The sequence below is a fragment of the Acinonyx jubatus genome, chromosome C2 (genome assembly GCF_027475565.1).
Source record: "Acinonyx jubatus isolate Ajub_Pintada_27869175 chromosome C2, VMU_Ajub_asm_v1.0, whole genome shotgun sequence".
In the NCBI taxonomy this organism is placed as follows: domain Eukaryota; kingdom Metazoa; phylum Chordata; class Mammalia; order Carnivora; family Felidae; genus Acinonyx; species Acinonyx jubatus.
The window spans coordinates 82,590,316-82,611,668 of record NC_069384.1 but is presented as its reverse complement, the minus strand read 5'-3'; the positions used below and the strand labels follow the sequence as shown (position 1 = coordinate 82,611,668).

The 21,353-nt window shown below is 38.6% G+C and overlaps 1 protein-coding gene across 2 annotated transcripts in view; it reads right to left on the bottom strand.

The window, feature by feature from the left end:
* MCF2L2 (MCF.2 cell line derived transforming sequence-like 2) overlaps positions 1-21,353 on the bottom strand; it is a 263,631-nt gene that overhangs the window by 205,559 nt on the left and 36,719 nt on the right. The window contains exons 3-4 of one of the 2 annotated variants that reach the window (XM_053221168.1): positions 13,427-13,447; positions 12,616-12,730 (exon numbers count right to left, since the gene is read on the bottom strand). In XM_053221168.1, the coding sequence (XP_053077143.1) occupies positions 12,616-12,730; positions 13,427-13,447 (136 nt within the window). The remainder of the gene's footprint in view (positions 1-12,615; positions 12,731-13,426; positions 13,448-21,353) is intronic. The other variant, XM_015063590.3, reaches the window with a different exon arrangement.

Sequence of the window (21,353 nt, the reverse complement as noted above, 5' to 3'; positions counted from 1 at the left end):
ATCTATGGAATATATTTAAAGCAGTGATCAGAGAAAATTCATAACCTTAAACATTTATATCAATAAAATGAAAGAAAGAAAATAAATTTAATTTTCAACTCAAAAATGAGAAAAAATAAAGAAAAACCAAAAAAAAAAGCACAAGGAAGAAGGTATTAAAGATAAAGACAGAATGAAAAAGGTAGAGAAAAAGAAAGCAATAGATCTAACTAATAAATCAGAATCCCATTTTTTAATTAACAAAATAAATAAGCTATTAGCTAACTTAATCAAGGGCAAGGAAAGGACAAAGAACAGTTATACAAACTAAGAAACAGCAAAAGAAAAATAACCACTGAAACACCGGAAACTTAAAATCTTCAAGAAACTTTGCATATACCTCTATGCAAATAAACTCAGAGACCAAGGCATAAATAATTTCCTAGGAAAATATAATTTACCAAAATTGATCTCATTAGAAATACAAAGTTTAAACAGACCATTTTCCATAGAGGAAATAGAGAAAGTTATCAAGGCCCAGATCCACAGAGGAATTTCAGAAGGGAATTCAAATCATCATTGACCATAAAGTCCCAATGCCACAAAAATTGTTTCAGAGCATAAAAACTGAAAGAAAACTTCAAAAGACTACTTATGAAGCAAGAATGACATTAATACCTACACCTAATAAAAACAGTACAAAAATAAAATCACCAGTTAACAGACATAATGGTAGAGAGATCTCATTTATAATGGCAACAAATGATGAAATACTTAGGAGTAAACTTAACAATAAATGTACAAACCTATGTCAGGAAGTTTTTAAACACTCCTAAAGACACAAAAGTAGATTCTAACAAATGGAAAGACTTTTCATGCTCTTGATGAGATTATTTTAACACCATAAATATATCACTTTTCCCTAAGTTACTTTATAAATTTAACAAAGTCCCAATGAAAAGACCAGCAAGCTTTTTTTTTTTTTTAATTTTTCAATGGAGCAAGATGCATACAAAGAAAACAAGAACAGTTGGGAAAAAATGAAAAAAGTAAGTAAAGCTTAAGGGGCCTGGAGGGGAAAGGGAATTAATCCTACCAGATGCTAACCATACTTAAATTCTCTATAATTAAAATAGTGTGTAACTCACTTATGAATAGACAGACCAATTAACTCTCAAATCACTGAGGCAAAGATGAACTCTTAAAATTATTGGTGCTGGAATAACTGAACATCCATTTGGAAAAAGATAAACTTATATCTATATCTCATATCACACACAAAAATAAACACCAAGTGCATCAAAGCTGACTGTAAAAAAGGAAATATTTATTACAAGAAAGCATGGGTGAATTCCCCTATCACCTAGGTATAGGAAAGTTTTCTGACAATGATTCAAAATCCAGATGCAATAGAAGAAACATTGATGCATCTGATGATATAAAAATTTTGCATGGCCAAAAACATCCTAAGCAAAGTGAAAGGACAATAAAAAGTGAGAGAAAATATATGCAGCATACATCACAGATAAAGGGCTAATATCCTTAATCCATATAGAATTCTTAAAAATGAAGAGGAAGATAAAGGTAAAAAAAAAAAAAGAAAGAAAGAAAAAAAAACACCTCAATGGAAAAAAGAGCAAAGACATTAATAGACTATGTATACAAATAAAATGTGGGGCCCTTGGCTGACTCAGTCAGTGGAGCATGTGACTCTTGATATTGGGGTTATGAGTTCCAGCCCTATGTTGGGCATAGAGATTATATTTAAAAAATGTCAAGTGATAAAAGATGAAGAATATGAAAGAAAAGTTAAAGACACAGAAAAGAAATTCAGAAGATACAATATCCCTCTAATTTGAGTTCCAGAAGCTAGAAAACAGACTTGGAGGGAAAAATATAATTAAAAAAAAAAAAACAGAAAAATAAAGAAAAAATTCTAAGCCTAAGACAGACTTGAACCTCCAGTTCTAAGGTCCATTAGAATGAAAGAAAAAGTATGAAATTTCAAACCTGCAAAACCTAAAGAAAAAAAAAAACCCAAAAGCTTCCTACGTTACAAAAGAAACAGCTTACCTATGAAGGAATGAGACTCAGATGTGAGACAGAACAGCATTCTTATTACTAAACACCGGCTGCTAGAAATCAATGCATCAATGCTATTTTACATAAAAAAAATTCCATATTCAGACAAACTGCCAATCAAGTGTGAGGACAAAGTGCAGCCATTTTTTTTACATTTAAAATCTTGTACATTTCTACTGGCACAAGAATAGATACTCAGATCAATGGAACAGAATAGAGAACCCAGAAATGGACCCACAAACGGATGACCAACTAATCTTTGACAAAGCAGGAAAGAATGTCCAATGGAATAAAGACAGTCTCTTCAGCAAGTGGTGGTAGGAAAACTGGACAGCGACATGCAGAAAAATAAACCTGGACCACTTTCTTACACCAGACACAAAAATAAACTCAAAATGGATGAAGACCTAAATGTAAGGCAGGAAGCCATCAAAATCCTTGAAGAGAAAGCAGACAAAAACCTCTTTGACCTTGACCTTGGCAGCAACTTCTTATTCAACATGTCTCCAGAGGCAAGGGAAACAAAAGCAAACATGAACTATTGGGACCTCATCAAAGTAAAAAGCTTCTGCACAGTGAAAGGAACAATCAGCAAAACTAAAAGGCAACCAATGGAATGGGAGAATATATTTGCAAACAACATATCAGATAAAGGGTTATTATCCAAAATCTATAAATATCTTATCAAACTCAATACCCAAAAAACAAATAATCCAGTGAAGAATTGGGCAAAAGACATGAATAGACACTTCTCCAAAGAAGTTTCTGACTTCTTTGGAGTGTCCAGATGGCCGACACATGAAAAAATTCTCAACATCACTCATCATCATGGAAATACAAATCAAAACCACAATGAGACACTACCTCACACCTGTCAGATGGCTAACATTAATAACTCAGGCCACAACAGACGTTGGCGAGGATGTGGAGAAAGAGGATCTCTCTTGCACTGCTGGTGGGAATGCAAACTGGTGCAGCCACTCTGGAAAACAGTATGGAGATTCCTCAAAAAATTAAAACTAGAAATACCCTATGACCCAGAAATTACACTACTAGGTATTTATCCAAGGGATACAGGTATGCTGTTTTGAAGGGGCACATGCCCCCAATGTTTATAGCAGCACTATCAACAATAGCCAAAGTATGGAAAGAGCCCAAATGTCCATCAGTGGAAGGATGGATAAAGATGTGGTATATATACACAATGGAGTATTACTCGGCAATCAAAAAGAATGAAATCTTGCCATTTGCAACTATGTGGATGGAACTAGAGGGTATTATGCTAAGGGAAATTAGAGAAAGACAAATATCATATGACTTCACTCATATGAGGACTTTAAGAGACAAAACAGATGAACATAAGGGAAGAGAAGCAACAATAATATAAAACCAGGGAAGGGGACAAAAACATAAGAGACTCTTAAATATGGAGAACATACAAAGGATTACTGGAGGGGTTGTGGGAGGGGGGATGGGCTAAATGGGTAAGGGGCATTAAGGAATCTACTCCTGAAATCATTGTTGTACTATATGCTAACTAACTTGGATGTAAATTGAAAAAATAAATTAAATTAAAATTAAAAAATTAAATTAAAAAAATTAAATCTTGTGCATTTCACTTACCATACACCCTTTCTGAAAAAGAAACAACTTGAAAGTTTTCCAATGAAAATGAAATCACTATGCTGTACACCTGAAACTAATATAACATTGTGTGTCACATATACTTCAATTAAAATTTTTTTTAATTTTTTTAATGTTTATTTATTTTTGAGAGAGAGAGACAGACAGAGTGTGAGTGGGGGAGAAGCAGAGAGAGAGAGGGAGACAAAATCTGAAGCAGGTTCCAGGCTCTGAGCTGTCTGCACAGAGCCCAAGAAGGGGCTGAGATCATGACCTGAGCCAAAGTCAGACAGTTAAACAACTGAGCCACCCAAACAATCCCCCCCAAAAATTTTTTTAAATAAAAAAGAAGGAACAATCTTTCCAGAGATATGATAAAAAGCAATCCCAGGTTGACATCTGGCAACAGGTTCAGATAACAGCAATTATAAGGGTAGGCCAGCGGGCCTCAAAAAAAGTCTTCATGAAAAAAAATATATGTATTACATAAATTCTACAACAAAGAATCTGGAAGATATTAATAATGCAATATAGATATATGCTACTGTATAAACAAGAAAAAAAGACAATTAGAAATGCCAAGGGAGGGGTGTCTGAGTGCCTCAGTGGGTTAAGCTTCCAACTCTTGGTTTCCACTCAGGTCATGATCTCGGTTCCTGGGCCCAAGCCCCATGTCAGGCTCTTCACTAGCAATCCAGAGTCTACTTGGGATACTCTCTCCCTCTCTCTCTGTCCCTCCCCCTCTCTCTGTCCCTCTCTCTGTGCACACATGCACGTGCACATGCTCTCTCAAAGTAAGTCGCACACACATGCACGTGCACACGCTCTCTCTCTCAAAATAAATAAATAAACTTAAAAAAAAAAGCAAAAGAAATGCCAAGGGAAAAGGTAAAAAAAAAAAAAAAAAGACATTGCCTGAGTCTGAAATGAATTAAACTGTGGCATGGATTTTTAGAAAAGAAAGCCTATTTACCTTAACATGTGTAGCACTCCTTTGAGTGACACAGGTTTAATGACATAGAATTACATTTCTTACTCTAGAGGTATGAACATATTACATGTATAAATGCATTTTACTGATTTCTGTGTATAGAATCAACTAGAGTCAAAGAAAAACCCACATATAGTAAAAATGTAAAATACATTATAAGTCTTACCAACTGAAAGAAAGTGGTATATAGGTAGAAGAACTTGAAAGATGAGAGACGGAAAAAAGATGGAAATATATGGTAAAAAAATCAACAGATATTATCTAAGGTTGCTGCTTCACCAGATAGAATTAACTGTGTTATTTAAATTTATCATGGTAACCATTGTATGATCTAAAAATAATAATGTAACTAACAAAAATTGGAGGATGAAAGGGAGCAAGGACAGAGAAGCATCATAAATATGCAAAATTCACTTTTCATAGCAAAGAACCACAAGATATTGTCTAAAGGTGATAATCAAAAAATAAAAACAAATATGTAAATTAGCACCATGGACATCACCACCATAATATTATCTAAAAGTTTCACATTATGGTTGGTGTAAATAGCACCAAGCCAGGAGCCAAGAAATCTAAGTCCTAAGCTTTACTTTTCACTAGCTATGTATAGTTCTCAAACTGTGATCCTCAGACCAGCAGTGGTAGCATCTCCTGAAAACTTGTTAGAAATCCAAATTATGTGGCCTCATCCAAACCTACTGAATCAGAAACTTGGAGTGTGACCAGCAATCTGTGTTTTAGCAAGTCCCCCAAATTCTGCTGTATGCTAATGTCTGGGAACAACTAATCTAGACCAGGAGCCAACAAACTGCAGTCCATGTGTCAAATCCACTCCACACCCATTTTGTAAATAAAGTTTTATTGCAACACAGCCACACTCATTGGTTTATATATTATCTATATTTGCTTTTCAGCAAAAACAGCTGAGCTCAGTCACTGAGGCAGAGATCATATGGCCTGCAAAACCTACAATATTTACTCTCTGGTCCTTTACAGAAAAAGTTTGATGGCCTTCAACCTAGAATATTCTGACTGATAATACTGAGTGCACATCATTACTAAATGCAATTCAATGTTTACCATCCCAGTGAAGTTGTATAGATTATTCAATCAGAAAGGTACTTGTGCTAATAATGTCTAGAGTCTTTTAATAATATTTTAATAAGGTATTTTTAATAAGGTATTATAGAGTAACTGAATCCTCCTACCCCATCATTCTCAGGACCCCTTAAACTAGTAAGTAATAAATAGTAAAGAACCATGTAATAATTGGTAAATCAATAAATAGTATAAAAAATAAAATAAACAGCAAAAGTCAACACGCTCTGTGGCTCACAGAGTTTTAGGAAACATTACTGACCACATAATGACTTGTAGAGGGCATGATGAGCTGCTTGCTCTCCACCAAAAGCTTGGTTTTTAAAAAGCAACATTCAGGGGTGCCTGGGTAGCTCAGTCAGTTAAGTGTCCAACTCTTAGTTTCAGCTCAGGTCATGATCTCACGGTTCGTGAGTTTGAGCCCCAAGTCGGGTTCTGTGCTGACAGTGTAGAACTTGCTTGGAATTCTCTCTCTACCCACCCCCCCCCCCCGTCTCTTTCTCTCAAAATAAATAAATAAGCTTAAAAAAAAAGCAGCATTCACATTTTAAAGTTAATACCACACCCAACATCTTGCCCAATTTCATCTCAATTCTTCAGACCACCCCATCACCAAAACAACCCACATCACATAATAAATGGATGAGTCTATTTGTTAGACTGTGGCAATTATCTTCTTTATAACTGATAATACCACTGAATAAGGCCAAATTCCAGATATTTACAACCATTAGCACCCATAAATTCAAGCAAGAGGCTGTGCTTTGAATGTCTAAAGAAATCTAAATTGAACATATCGGAAAAGGGAAAGTAGGCTCCTATCTAAAAAGGACAGGTGACACAATGCAGGATAGTTAAGATATTCTAAAGCAAATGAACAAAGAAAAGCCATTATGCACACACTAGCTCATCCTACTGGTGAGAAATACTGTCAGACTCCTAGTCTTACACAGAGAAGGACAAGAATCTAACATATTAAATGTTTTTCTGCCCTCTAAAATAATTCATTCAAATTATCTTGGCCTATAAGACTTACTTGCCAGTGTTACCATTTATTCACAACAAATCCATGGGGTGCTCTCAAATTTCAAGTCTTGGCTGGCTGTCTAAGGTCTGGTCTCTCAAGGCATCCTTTCTGAGGGCTCTGAAGCAAATCCACCCACCCTGGGCAATGCAACAGGCCAACAAGACTCCCCATCCTGGACCTCTATCCTTAGAAGTCAAAGAAATGATTCCATCTCCCTGACTCTGAGGAGCAATGCCACAGCCAGGCCAAGAAATAACATACCTCACCCTTGCCACTCAATCAAAGCAGATCTTTTCCAATTAATGCTATTCAAAGCCATTTAAAAACAGGTGCTTTTCTATTGCCTCCATAAGTAAGAGGCCCAGAATGAACTAACTTCATTGGTGGGGCTAGTTTCTAAAGCTGACAAATTGTTATATTCATTCAGTGTTTTCATTTATTTATTGTTTGTTTGTTTGTTTCTTTGTTTAGAGGGGAAAGGGGCAGAGGGAGAAAGAGCAAATCTCAAGCAGGCTCCATGCCCAGCTCAGTGTGGAGCCTCACACAGGGCTGAATCCCACAATGCTGGAGTCATGACCCAAGCTGAAATCAAGAGTCAGATGCTTAACTGGTTAAGCCATCCAGGCGCCCCATTCAGTCTTTTAATACAAAAGAGAAACTCTCATTATAATTCACGAGGCAAATAGTTGCAATGTCCTTCTCCCCTCCTTTCCTAAAGTAGAAATGCCAGACAGCATTCTATCAGACAGCATATCATAAATGAGGATCTGACTCATCTCAAAGACTATTAATCAGAATTTATGGGAGGAAAATGGACATAGGAGAATTCTTCAAACTTAAACAGGTCTCTCAACAAATTCATTATAGAAAAGGTCCTTTAGAAATAGTAAATAATCAGGGATGCCTGGGTGGCTCAGTTGGTTAAGCATCCGACTTTGGCTCAGGTCATGATCTCACAGTTCATGAGTTTGAGCCCCACTTTGGGCTCTGTGGTGACAGCTGGGAGCCTGGAGCCTACTTTGGATTCTGTGTCTCCTCTTTCTCAAAAATAAATAAACATTTTTAATAAACTTAAGAAATAGTAAATAATCATAAAATTCACCACTGTTCTGAAACGTGACTGTCGTACTATCTAATAAATACTTTCTCCAATCCCTTTCTTTTTTTTTTATTCTTTTTTTGTTAATGTTTATTTTTGAGAGAGAGTCTAAGTGGACAAGGGGTAGAGAGAGAGGGAGACAAAGAATTCAAAGCAGTCTCCAGGCTCGGAGCTGTCAGCACAGAGCCCGACGCGGGTCTTAAACTCACAAACTGCGAGATCATGACCTGAACCAAAGTCAGAGGCTTAATGGACTGAACCACCCAGGCACCCCCCAATCCCTTACAAATAATGAACTCAGAATTGGACTAAAACAAAGAAACTAAATAGAGTAATTCAGTAATAAAAATCCATGCTGAGTTATACAAATATTGATTTTGAGAAAAACAACTGTGATCTAAAAATAGCTGACCTTCTCAGTTGTTCAGAATGTTTTTACTCATGCCTTTTCAAACTGCTTGGCTACAATCTGTAGCCACAGGAAACATGTTTTAAGTGACAATATCTTACATAAGTAATACCCCTGAGAAACTGACTCCTAGGTTTATCCTGCTACTGTTATAAGATAGATTCTGAAAACCCTTAGTAGTATAAATACATAGCAGATGGTACCTGATAGGCTAAAGTGAGCCCTCAGTTGTTATTGGAAACATAATGGTGATGTGGCAATGATACTTTTTATATTTTATATATATTTTAATACCATGAGATCCATGTGGGAAGATTTATAATTCAATGGTTATGTATTACATATAATTCACAAAGATACCCCAGAGTCAGGGAAGCTCAGGAAATAGAATTTTTGGCTTTTATTGCATTTAGAGAGAAGAAATACAGAACTATGAAAGCAAAAGTAGAAGACTGGGTGCTGCTCTCGTTCTGTCTTTTAACTTCCCCACATGCCCCAGTACTGCATCTTATCCAAAAGCTAAGCCTGAGTCCGCATTTTCTTCCTCACACCTCAAATGTTCCTTCCCTTTTACCACAGTGTCTCCCTATCAGCACCTAGCACAGTGAGTTTCACCCTTGGCTGCACACTGGGGTCACCTGAGTTGCTTCCAGCACTACTGGAGCTCAAGTCACACCTTGAAAAATTCTGATTTTAGTCTGGTCTGGACGTCAGGATATTTTAAAACTCCCCAAGTGATGCTAATGTGCAGCTAAGATGGGAACCACATCCTAGCATACTTTTGGAAAGGAAGAGCCAGGCAAAGTAATGAAATAAAACAAGATGAGACAATGAAAACCAAAATGGGGGCTCAATCCCACATGCCCAGACAAGCAGTAAGATCTGTCTGGTAGTACAGTTCCTAAACCCGTTAGTTTCTCACTCTCCCCCTCCCCCATCCCAATTGGCCTCAACGCCTGTCCTTTCTGTCCATTCCTTTCTACCCAGTCCTCCTGTCAACACACTAGCTCACACCCTTGCACTTTGCGCCCATCCGAGTCTAGAAGCCCTTAATCAGTCTCCTGCATCCTTTTCTTGGCTCCATCTGATCCACTCTGCACACCACCACCAGATTAATCTGGTTGTCATTCCCCACCTCAAAACCTCCAGCCACCTCTTCCTGCCCATTATGTCTAAACTACTCAACTTGGTGGGAAAGGCCTTGCCTAGTCTGTTTCCAGATGTCTTTCCAGCTCTCGTTTCTCACTACTGAAAAGGAGCCTCACTCTGTTCTGATCAACTTGGATAGCCAAAGTTCCCCTAACATACTCTTTTTAAGACTTCGAAAACCAGGGGGGGGTTGGATAGAAGTCAAATATTTTGCCCCAGATCACACAGCTAGTGAGCAGTAGAATGTGGATTGCGTTCCAGATTTGGGCTGTGTCCAGAGCTCTTAAACACCACCTTATTCTCTCTTTCTGGAATGTTGCCTTGCATATCTACCTGTGGAAATCCTACCTATCTTTTCACCTTCATTCCTAAAGCTTTCCTTGTTTTTCCTGTCTGAAGTGACTTTTCTCTCTTCTGATCTTCTATAATACTTTGTTGGCATATTTCACAAGCTATCATGACAAAAGAGTCATGTGATGAGCTTCCTGAGGTTCAAGACATTGTCTTCTGGCCTTGTTGGTCCTTTATAGCACCTAATAACACCAACCACACTGTTGGCACTCAGCAAAGATCAGGTGAAGAATGAGCTGCCGTGGGAAGCTTTCTTCACTCACCCAACCCAGCCACAATGAGAGGTCCTTATTAATTTCAGGAACAGAGATATCCTTTCCCCACCCTGCATATGCTGCCATCCTCCTCTTCTAGTACATCAATTCTTGTTCTGTGTCATGAGCCCTCCATCAACTGCCTATAAAACATTTTGCAACCTGGGAAGGGCTCTGTTGCCTGGTTACCACTGTAAGACTTAGGAAGATGCATATTGTGAAAATAGGAATCATAAAAAACAAGGCTGCTTTCATTCTGTGGAACCTGAAATGGAACCTGGAAAGCAAGGTTCATGTCACATTCCCCTTTTGGGCCTTCTTACCCATTGTCTCTGTTTTATGTGGAAAGAAAGAGGGGTGGGGCTCTTTATGTTGAAAGAAAGAGGGGTGGATATGAGCAAATGCCAAGAAGAGAAAAGGGGAATAACTGGTCAGACAGCTATTCTTTCTCAAGAAACAAACAGCATTCTAGGAAACTAAAAAACTTCCTATTTGCCAGAAATTATATAAGGAATATAGAACAGAAAAAAAGACATCAAGCCAAAAAAACAGTAGCCCCTTGTTTTGTCTTATCTTCTACATCTAGGAGATAGGGGTTCTACCCCTCTATGCTTCTCTCTACACTGGTCCAGATAGCACTCAACGTATGCTTCTCAGTGTGACTCAGAAAAGGCTACAAGTACAAGACAAAAACAACCCATTTTGTTTAGCATATGACTGCATCGGGGATTCAGTAAAATTCAACAGTGAGTTTTAACCAAATATAATGAGAATAGGTGGAGGCACTTCCACCTGTTGCCCACCTCCCTGCTCAACCCTTTCCTTTGCAGCTCCCTATGGAAGGAGAAGTTGCTGAACTGATGGGTGTCATTATTTTGGAATGCAATTGAGCCAAAGAGGCAGACCAGGTTCAACTCCCTACAACCCAAGGAGGTTAAGGCAGGAGTGAGGACTGAGTTCCTCTCTCTCTGTCAGCAGCCTCCTTCTCACCCTACAGCAAATACTCTTTTTTTGATTGAAATGAATTGTATCAGAACTGGAAATTTTACCGACAATACTTCTGACAGCCTACTATGTGCAGGGCACACTGTGCTAGAGCTAGGGATAAAAACAAAACAAAAAAAAAACAACAAGAAAACAAAACAAAAGCATTGGCCCCTACTCTTGAGCCATTCACAGTCTAATGGGAAAGGCAGAAACAATTTCCATATACTACAGTGTTATATAAGAGCTAAGCTCAGGTATCTATGGAAATTAAGAGTCTGCGAGAGCGAAACTGAAGTTGGGGAAGGATTCCTTGAAGAAATGAGGTCAGACTGAAGGCTGATGAATGTGTAGAAGTTAGATAGGCCAAGAAGGATGGGAAAGGTCTCAACAGAGAGAACCACATGAGCACAGCCCAGAGACACACACAGCATCCTTCCTTCAAAGCAACAAAACCCCAAATCCTTACGCATCTGCATAAAACATACCATTTTCAGGTATCAAAGGAAGAAAGGAAAGGAATTGGTTACATATAATTTAAGCAATAAACTTTGAAGAAGTGCATTAAAAAATAAAATCCATAGCTCTCTCTGAGGAAATATGAATAGTAATAAACAAAAACAAAAATAAATCTTTTAGAGTGGCTTTGGTTAAAGCAAATAACTCAACTTCCTAATCTCCACAGGCGGGATGAAATTGCAAGTGGCCTTTCAATGACAAAGCTGGTGTTGACCCCGAAATCACATGAGGCAGATGGAAGACAAGCTAAACAGCACACACATGGCCGTTGTGTAAATTCCTAACCTCACAGCAATTTAAGTAAGAGATGACATCATAAGCCCTATAAACCCATGGAGGGAAGGGCCTTTCCTGGCTGGAGACTGGACACAGCACTATCAAAGAGTTGGGTTTGGGCCTCATTCCCAGCTCTATCTTTGTCTGTAAAATGGTTCATCAATATGAACTCTGTCCCACACTCCACCCCTTGGAAGCCTGGGTATTGACTGACTCAACTCGATAAAGGTGTAAGGCTCAGGCTAGAGAAACAGCAGATGCCCAAAATCATCTCTGTCATATTCTCAGCTACAAGCACAGTTTTTATTCTCAGCCTTTGTTTTCTTGCTCTGTGCCTTAGATTCTCCATCTGAATATGGAGAATTCCTCCTTATTTAGGGAAGATAAACTAAATAACTCCTAATATGGCTTGACCTCCTTGAGAAATGGTCATGTGTCCCAGATGACAGGCCCTAGGAAGCTAGAATCACCTTATTCTACTGCAATAAACCTGAAGGGGCAGATGCAGCATTAGCATGTTCAACCAATGTTTCATTCACTCAACAGTGTTTACTAAGTACTTCCTATGTGTGAATCATAGTCAAAACTGACATTGTTTTCTAGCCTCTTCCCCTATCCCTTGTCTGTGAGGGATACATCAGAGAAACTGGCCACGCTACATACCAGCATGGGCTGCACTCAGCAAAAATTCCATCTCAACCCAGCCCTGTCACATGGGAAATTCAGAATAAACTAAGTGACTGGGAAGCCAGCAAAACGCTGTGTTCAACTCACCTAGGGATGCTAGTCAGGTAGGTCATGACATTCAGGAAGTCTTCCTCTGGGATGTGTTTGAACCCCACAAACTCTGGAAAAGTGATGATGGGGGCACCGTCTTTCCCTCGGCCTCCTGCAACAAAAATGGGTGGTCAAGATGTTAACAAAATGTTTTCATGTCACATCTCTGCAGGTAAGCGACTTTGATTAATGTCAAGTGGGGAGATACATACTGGCCTTCCCCTTTTCCATCTGTATTATTTCAGACTAGAAAGTGGGAAGGCTGACATGGAACTATTTTGAACAAGTCTCCTCTTCAGGCTTGCTCAAGTGATATTGTGAGAATTCAATTTTTAAATCCTCTGAAGACAGTTAGTGTATAAAAGATAGTACTAATTTAATTACTTCAGCACAAGTGGAACAGTAAGTAATGTCAATACAAATATATAATATTGTTCTTAATTTTTGTAGTCAATAAATGTCAAAGTTAAAGCATGGTGGTCAAGTGAGTTTTGTTCTAAAGTCAGCCTGGTTCAAATCCTGCTCTGCCACTTAATTTCTATGTGACTTCATGCAAAGATAGTTCATCTAAATGGGATTTTCCATAAATATATATACATATATAATAGGAATAATATTTTTACCTACCTCTAAAGGTATTGTGAGATTAAGTGAGAACATATATGAAAAACACATTAGTAGAGTGCTTATTACATATAAGTGCTTAATAAATAGTGACCATTATATGGTTATTATTATTACAAGGAGGCAATATTATATTTATTATTATTACAAGGAGGCAATAACCACCTGCCCTTCAATAACTTACCAACAGGGGTATAAAACATCACTGTAAGAATAAAAATGTAAAATTAATATTTAAATATTTAATCCAGGGGCACCTGGGTGGCTTAGTCGGTTAAGCTTCCGACTTCAGCTCAGGTCATGATCTCACTGTTTGTAAGTTCAAGCCCCTCATTGGGTTCTGTGCTGACAGCTCAGAGCCTGGAGCCTGCTTTGGATTCTGTGTCTCCCTCTCTCTCTGCCCCTCCCCCACTCATGCTCTGCCTCTCTCTCAAAACTGGATAAACATTTTTAAAAAGTTTTTATGTATTTAATCCATTGGAGCAGAGGCCACTAGATTAAATTAAATGGATTATATTTCCTCATCTCCTTGCAGCTAGATGCAGCTACATGACTGAGTTCTAGCCCTGTGGTTCTCAAATTGTGTCCCAGGTACCCAGGGAACCACGGTGAACTCACAAGAACATCATTAATATTTTAAATGTTTGAGGGAAACAGCAATAGTTGGCATGTATCAGACAACATGCATGCTACTAGCTTGAGGTAGTTCACAGTTTCAACATTAAATTGCACTACATTCTTTTGAACGTCATTGCATCCTTGTGAAGTTGGGGTTTTGGTGACTGCTGAGATAAAAAGCAAGCGCAGTATGAAAATTAATATAGAACAGGAAACAAAGGTGATGATGTCCAGTCTCATTCCGAGATTCAAGATTATTGTAGTTACCTACGAATGAAATGTAAACATTACTTTTTCTTTCAATTTACATGTAGTATTTTTTCAAACACCTACCAAACTGTTAGGACATACAGACTTACTAAGTGATTTTAACTGTTAGGTATTGCTTTTGGCCAAGAAAGGCTGTGAAAATACTAAGATAGACTGAGATATATATCTGAGACTGAAAAACTAAGCACCAAGAACTGAGTAAATTGGGGAATCTATGCCCTCCCTGACAGGATAGGAGCTGAGTTGCTGAGAGCACTTCCAGGTTATGTCTATGGAGGGAAACCACTTTAAGAAAAATAATGGCTCCCAAGAGAAGCCAACTACAAATGACTGCATGTATTTCACATATGTAATGAAAGAGGTAGGGCAGGGTGTGGTTTAATGACAATTGTGTGATTAAGAAGGGTGTGGGATCAATGAAGAAATTACAGAAAAGGGCAACTCAGAGAAGCAAATGCAGGTCATGTCTTGTCAATGATGCTATCCTAAGGAAGGAGGGACCTGGCCTACCATCATGAGAATCTAGGCCAGTCTACCAGATGACAGTACCATTAAGGTTATCCAATCCACTCTGCTGCTCTGAGTCCATACCTGATAAGCATCTTCTGATTATACCCTGACTTTCCATGTAAATTTCTTCCAAGGCAAAAAATGTGCTGTCAAGCACATCATGAAAAAATTTTCATCATGAAAAGATTAAATCAGTCTTGTAGTTTTCTATACCAGTCTCTTCTAGGTATTGTTCACATAGGCTTAGGCTCTCAGAGACCAATCGCAATGGAATGAAACTGTGTGAGACTTGTCTGGATGATTAGACATTCTTCTCCAGGAAGTAGCTCCTTAATAATTCTACGCGTTTATTTTAAATTTTAAAAAAACAGTTAACTGCATATTAAATGTTTGTCAAACTTTGACTTGGAGATTAAGATGCTTCATTATGCTGACTGAAAACAACTTAAATCAGGATACTATCAGCTTTCACCTCATATTTTTCCTCTTTGCAGTCATACAGCCATAGGAAGTCTTAGATGAATGCAAATTAAGAGAATTTACATCTCCAGTAAGGCTAAATTTAAATGCATTATAACACTGTACTAATTGCATAGCCAATATTTGCCAAGAAGATGGCTAAAACATTTCAAGGAATCAAAACACCCTAAAAATATTCATTAGGGCATGATTATACTATTTAATGATTGTCTTTTACTGTTGATTATAAAATAAAGCTCTTCACACCTAAATGGAGAAAGATAGGTGGAGTGTTCTTGTATCTTGGTTTATACCAATACTGAACACCAGAGAGGCCCAAGGTTGACTGGGGACACCACCTGCGGTTGCACATTAAACGTGACAGACAGAAGCACCAAGGAAACAAAGCTAAGCCTCCAGACAGCCATTGACCACCCACACCAAGGCATTTGGTGCCACCTTGTGAGAAAATGTGGAAATGCAAAAGGATGAAAGCGCACCAAAGAAGCCCTATTCAAGGAAAATAAAGAACACCAAATTACTTGGAAGTAAAATGGTGACTTAAATAAAATAAATTTCAGTACTCCTGGTATAACTTTTACCTGTTCACTAAATGGAAGAGGACTAGGTTTACTGCAGAAAACAGTAATGAGTACTTGAGAGACATAAAATTGTTCCTATGAGGGTCTGAGTATTGGCTGGCACGGAGACTTCTGTCCTACTATAGAGGAGAATTTGGAATGCTAGCAAATCCTATAGAAGATGGTGAAGACCAACAATGAAAGAGAGAGTGAGGCAGTTAATGCTATTTGCCTTCCAATATCCATTTTCCTTTTCTCTCCCTGCCAAAAAAAAAAAAAAAGATTTCAGCTGGGAAAATGGCAATACCACTTCCTGGGAGGCGCTCTAGAAAACTCAGGGCCTGGGATACCAAATCATCTGTCCTACATGATATTGTCCCACATCCTGTGTGATTTCTGAATATCTTAATAGAAACTCTATGTAAGTGAAAAATCCATTTATAGTGATATTTATAGTGATCAGATCCTATAAACCCAGTTTTATACATAATAATAGAGGGTTTTTTAATATTTTTCCATTTTATTGAGACATAATTGACACAATATAACAATGTATGCATATAATGATTTGACATATGTATACATTATAAAATGGTGACCACAAAAAGTTTAGCTAATACCCATCACCTCACAAATCACCTTCCAATTTTTTTTTCTTCAGATCTATTCTCTTGGAATTTTTCAAATACACTATACAGTATTGTTAACTATAGTCACCATGCTGTACATTACGTCCCCAGAACTTAGTTATCTTATAACTGAAAGTGTGTACTTTTGACCACTTTCCTCCATTTTCCTCACCCCCACCCCACCTCTGGCAACCACCAATTTTTTTCTCTGTTTCTGTGAGTTCACTTTTTTAAGATTCCACCTACAAGTAACATCATAAAGTATTTGCCTTTCCTTATCTGACTTATTTCACTTAGCATAATGCCCTCAAGGTCCACCCATGTTGTCACAAATAAGAAGTTATTTTTATATGGTTTTAATATATACTAAATTTTTCAAGAATGCAACTACCCTACACATTCAAGGAAGTTAATACCTACTTTGTTCAGAATGTATCAACTTTGTTCAGAACTGTATCAACCATTATTTACCCTTTCAGAAAACCATTACAGTAAGGCTACTCGGGGTGTCTGATCACCTATACCACACCCCAGCATTTACAGCTATCACATTCATGGTAACCAAGCACCTGACTACTTTATTATTTTTTTCTAGTATAGCTAGAAATACATATTGAAATACATATTATTTTACTATGTTTATTTTCCTTTTATTTCTCCTTTATTGCTCTCCTTTACATTTTCTTTTTTTCTTTTTTTTTTTTTCTGTATATACATAAACAGGGGGTAGCTATTCACCCTCTGTGAGCACACAACTAAACTACACTGCTAGCTTCCCATGCTATCAAATGTATCTATGTAAGCGATCCAGGTTCAAGTCAATGGTGTATGGTGTGTGCTGTTGTTGAGCCGAGGCTTTTAAGAAGCAGTATGCTCTCTTTTCGCTGTCTGCTTTCTGGATACAAATCATAAGACAGCCATAAAATGGATAATAGTAATATAAGCCACAAAGTGAAAGGAATCTTCATGATGAAGATGGAGAGAAATCATCTGCTGACCATGAACATACATGTTGAACTGCTCCAAGAGAAATAACTAAATTTCTATTGTGTTTGTTTGAACTACTATGCACCTTGGAGTCTATTTAGTATAGCTGTTCAGTCCACCCTAACTAACACAGGTCATGGTATCCACAAATTTCAACTCAGAATAGTGGGGGCAATACAAATCATTTGTTATAAAAAGAAGGATTGGGACCAACATGATTGAGAACCATTTCTGTAGTCTACACTGCTCAGTACAATAGCCACTAGACATATGTGGTCGTTGAGCACTTGAAATATGACCAGCCCAAATTGAGATGAACTGTAAGCGTTGAAATACAAACTAGATTTCCAAGACTTAGTGCAAAAAAATGTAAAGCATCTCAACAATAATTTTGAATATTGATGACATGTTGGAATAATATTTTAGATATATTGGGTTAAATAAAAATACTATTAGAATTAATTTCCTTTTTGCTTTTTTAATATGGCTACTAGAAATTTTAAAAACACATATGTGAGTCACATTATGTTTCTATTAAAAAATACTGCCCCCTACACCTTCTTGCACTGGTTCTCATTTCCTTGATGCCAAGTTACTAACTCTATCTCTGATTTAGATATAAGTTTGACTCTGATCAGTTTCTTAATGTGACATTCTCCATTGTTTCAGTGAGAATTTCCCACTTGCCTCTGGGAACTCCACCTCTACCAACCCTAGGCTCCACTGGTGGACTCCATAAGCCTAAGAGTATTTTATGCCTTAATTATTGATTATTTCTAAAAGATGGTATGTGAGAGAGGAAACTTCAGACAATGATTCCAAGGGGGGACATAACCATTAAAATAAAAAGAAAACGGTAATTTCTTTTAATTAGATTCCTTTTAATCCCAAGTATTACGGTAGAGATTGATGAATGACTAATTTATAACCAACCCCCTCTCCCCAACCACCTTCCACTGTAGCCATTTAAAAGCTAATGTTTGCCTTTTCTGACTTCCTTGCTGGTAGAAATGGCTACATGACACAATTCCAGGATGAGACATAATCAGAAGTCTACCAAGAGCTTCTGGGAAAGTTTTTGTTCTCCTGGCAAAAGGGACAGAAGAAGCCAGCATTGCTCCTTTTCCTTCTTCCTGCTTTGGACACAGACTTGATGTGTGGAGCTACAGCAGCCATTTTGACATTAAGACTAAAAACAAGAGAAACATCGAGAGAACCACAAAGATGCACCCTTAATGTCATTGAGCCACTGGCCCAATACCAGGAATTTCTACTTTGGGGCCTCTGTTATGTGGCTTAGAAAACAAACAAACAAGTCCTATAGGCTAGGTTCTCTTATAGCCAGATACCACATGACACACTTTCCTTAAAAGAACCCACTTTACCAATGAGAAGCCTGAGGTTCACAGCAACAATCTAATCATGTTGGAATGTGAACACAGAATTATCTGAGTCCAAAGCCTAGAGTGTTTCCACCACATTAACCTGCTTATATTCTCTTGTTTCCTAGCTAAGCCCTAAATTTAGAAATATCCCAAGTTCACTGGGGACATGCCAGTTGTCTTTCAAGTCAAGAGCCAGCAGAGACCCAGCCCTGGTCACTATCCAATTCCTGCTGGTGGCCCCTGTTCACAGACCTCACCGTCCAAAGGTTTCAAACCATCTGGCCACAAACCTGGGTCATCCATGGTGCAGTGAGTCCCTGCTCTCCCACCAGCCATGGGAGCACACTCACGGAGCACGGCAGGCCAGGCAACTGGGGCCTCACTGAAGAAAAAGCTCCATCCTGTCCTTCCCAGCATTCCTGGTTGATGGGGCCCCAGCTCTTTCCAGAGCTCAGTGGAATCTGCACAAAGTCTGCAGCTGGGACATCCTCACCCTGCTTGCCTGAATCAGGAGAACTACTGTGACCCTGAACAGAGGCCACAGCTCGGTGGCCACAGGGCTGAGAAAAGACCTGAGTGCAGAGATTTCTGTTTTACAGCTACACAGGTACCCACAAGGGCCTCATTGCTGACATTGGCTGCCACTGGCAGGTAACGATGAAAAGCAGGCCTAGTAATTCCAAGAAAGTGCTGACTCAGAGAACTTGATATTCTTGGCTACTGATATTCTTCCAGACTTGCAATACTGCAAATCCTACCACAGCTAATCCATGCTTCTCTCTCATAGGATGGGGAAACTTGAGGCAACAACATGACAAAAGAAGCTAGAAAACGAAAGGATTGTCTTTGCCACAGTCAAAGTGACTTTCCTAGAGCAGAGCTGTCCTCTTGGTCCAATGTGCGTGTTTATAGTTCAATGTTCTACATTAAAGAGTGACAATTAGGGGCGCCTGGGTGGCTCAGTCGATTAAGCATCTGACTTCGATTCAGGTCATGATCTCGTGGTTCATGAGTTTGAGCCCCATGTCGGGCTCTGTGCTGGCAGCTTAGAGCCTGGAACCTGCTTCAGATTCTGTGTCTCCTCTCTCTGCCCCTTCTCCGCTCATGCTCTGTCTCTCTCTCTCAAAAATAAATAAACATTTAAAAACAATTTTTTAAAAAAAGAGTGACAATTATCTCTATTACTGACTTCGTTGTGGCATCATACACCACTTCAACTGTGAGCATAGCTTTGGTTCCTTATACAAACTATATCATACTGAAAACTATTCTTTGTAATATAATCCTAAAATAAACATTTCTATGGGATTAAAATATACCAGGAAAAATACTCATACAGTTGGCAGTTGCAATGCTAATAAGCATTTTTCATACACTGCATCTTTAATCCTCCAAGTTATGATGATCCCACCCATTCATTATACAAGTGAGGAAAGTAAGGCTTAGGAATTAAGTTGCCAAAGAGATGCAGCTGGTCAACAGCAGAACCTAAATCCGTATCTAGGGCTGTCTGGTACCCATTTATGTTTTCCTATGTCGTCCTAAGAAATAAGAATAGAGAGAAGCACTTCAGTAACACTCAAAGGAGGTAACTTTGGAGCACTAAATGCACACATTAATTGGTCACTAGACTTCTTCCCCAGATGAGCCATTATCTACGCCAGAATCATGTGCTGGGGCATTAGGGTTTTGGCGTAAGGCTACAGAAATCCACTTCACCTCACGCCTTCATCCATTCCAGACCTGGATGCCCATTAGCGTTGCAGCCTTCTGTGCCATAAGACCACAGCAGCAGTTGCCAAAAACCCAGAGGGCAGTCCCCACCCTGCCTTTTGTTTTTCAGTGTCCTAGGCTCACTGTGAGAAGCTAGGAGGCTGCACCTTCAGGAGGCTGGTTAGGCACTCCTGCCAGGGCCAACACTGGGCTGCCTACGGCAGCGATGGAGGAGCAGGACTCACAGGACACACCAGCAGAACTCGGATAATTCTGAACTGAGCACTTATTATATCACAGTCTCTGGTCTAAGTGATACAGGAAGAAATAAAAAAAAAATGAGGACTCTGCTTATGGAGCTTTCAGTAACTATATGAGCAGTGATCAATGTGGAGGAAAGACCAGAGAATTCCCCAGAATGTCTGGATTGTGTAAGATGTCCCCACCCAGGATGTGACTCATGGATGGGAGAGGTATCCCAATAACGGAGACTGCATTTCCCTCAAACTCGGTAGGATAAAGATTTTGGAGCAGATTAAATATGATTTAGCAAAAGGAAAGAAATGCGCCTTTTTTTTTTTTACATCCCATGTTGTAGAGTTAAATTCATACCAACTACATACTCTCCGAAATGGAACTAAGGTGCCTTTGTTGCTTTTTTTCAGAACAGATGTAAAGATGAGGAAAGTGACTTGCCATCTATTCCTCTGTGACATGTGCTAAGGACAACTAATTTCATGCCATACTTCTAAGACAGGTCTAAATATAATTCAGGGTTTGGTATGTACCTCCAGTTTCAGTAATGAAAGTCATGTCACCATTAGCTAAGTGAATAAGAAAGAAGAGTGTTCTGGTAATGACAGCTTCTCAGGGTTGTGCCTAGGCTCAGAAAATTTCTAGCCTCTTCTGAACATTAGCCTCTCTTTATTCCCAAATGTTCAATGGAAATCAATGCATTA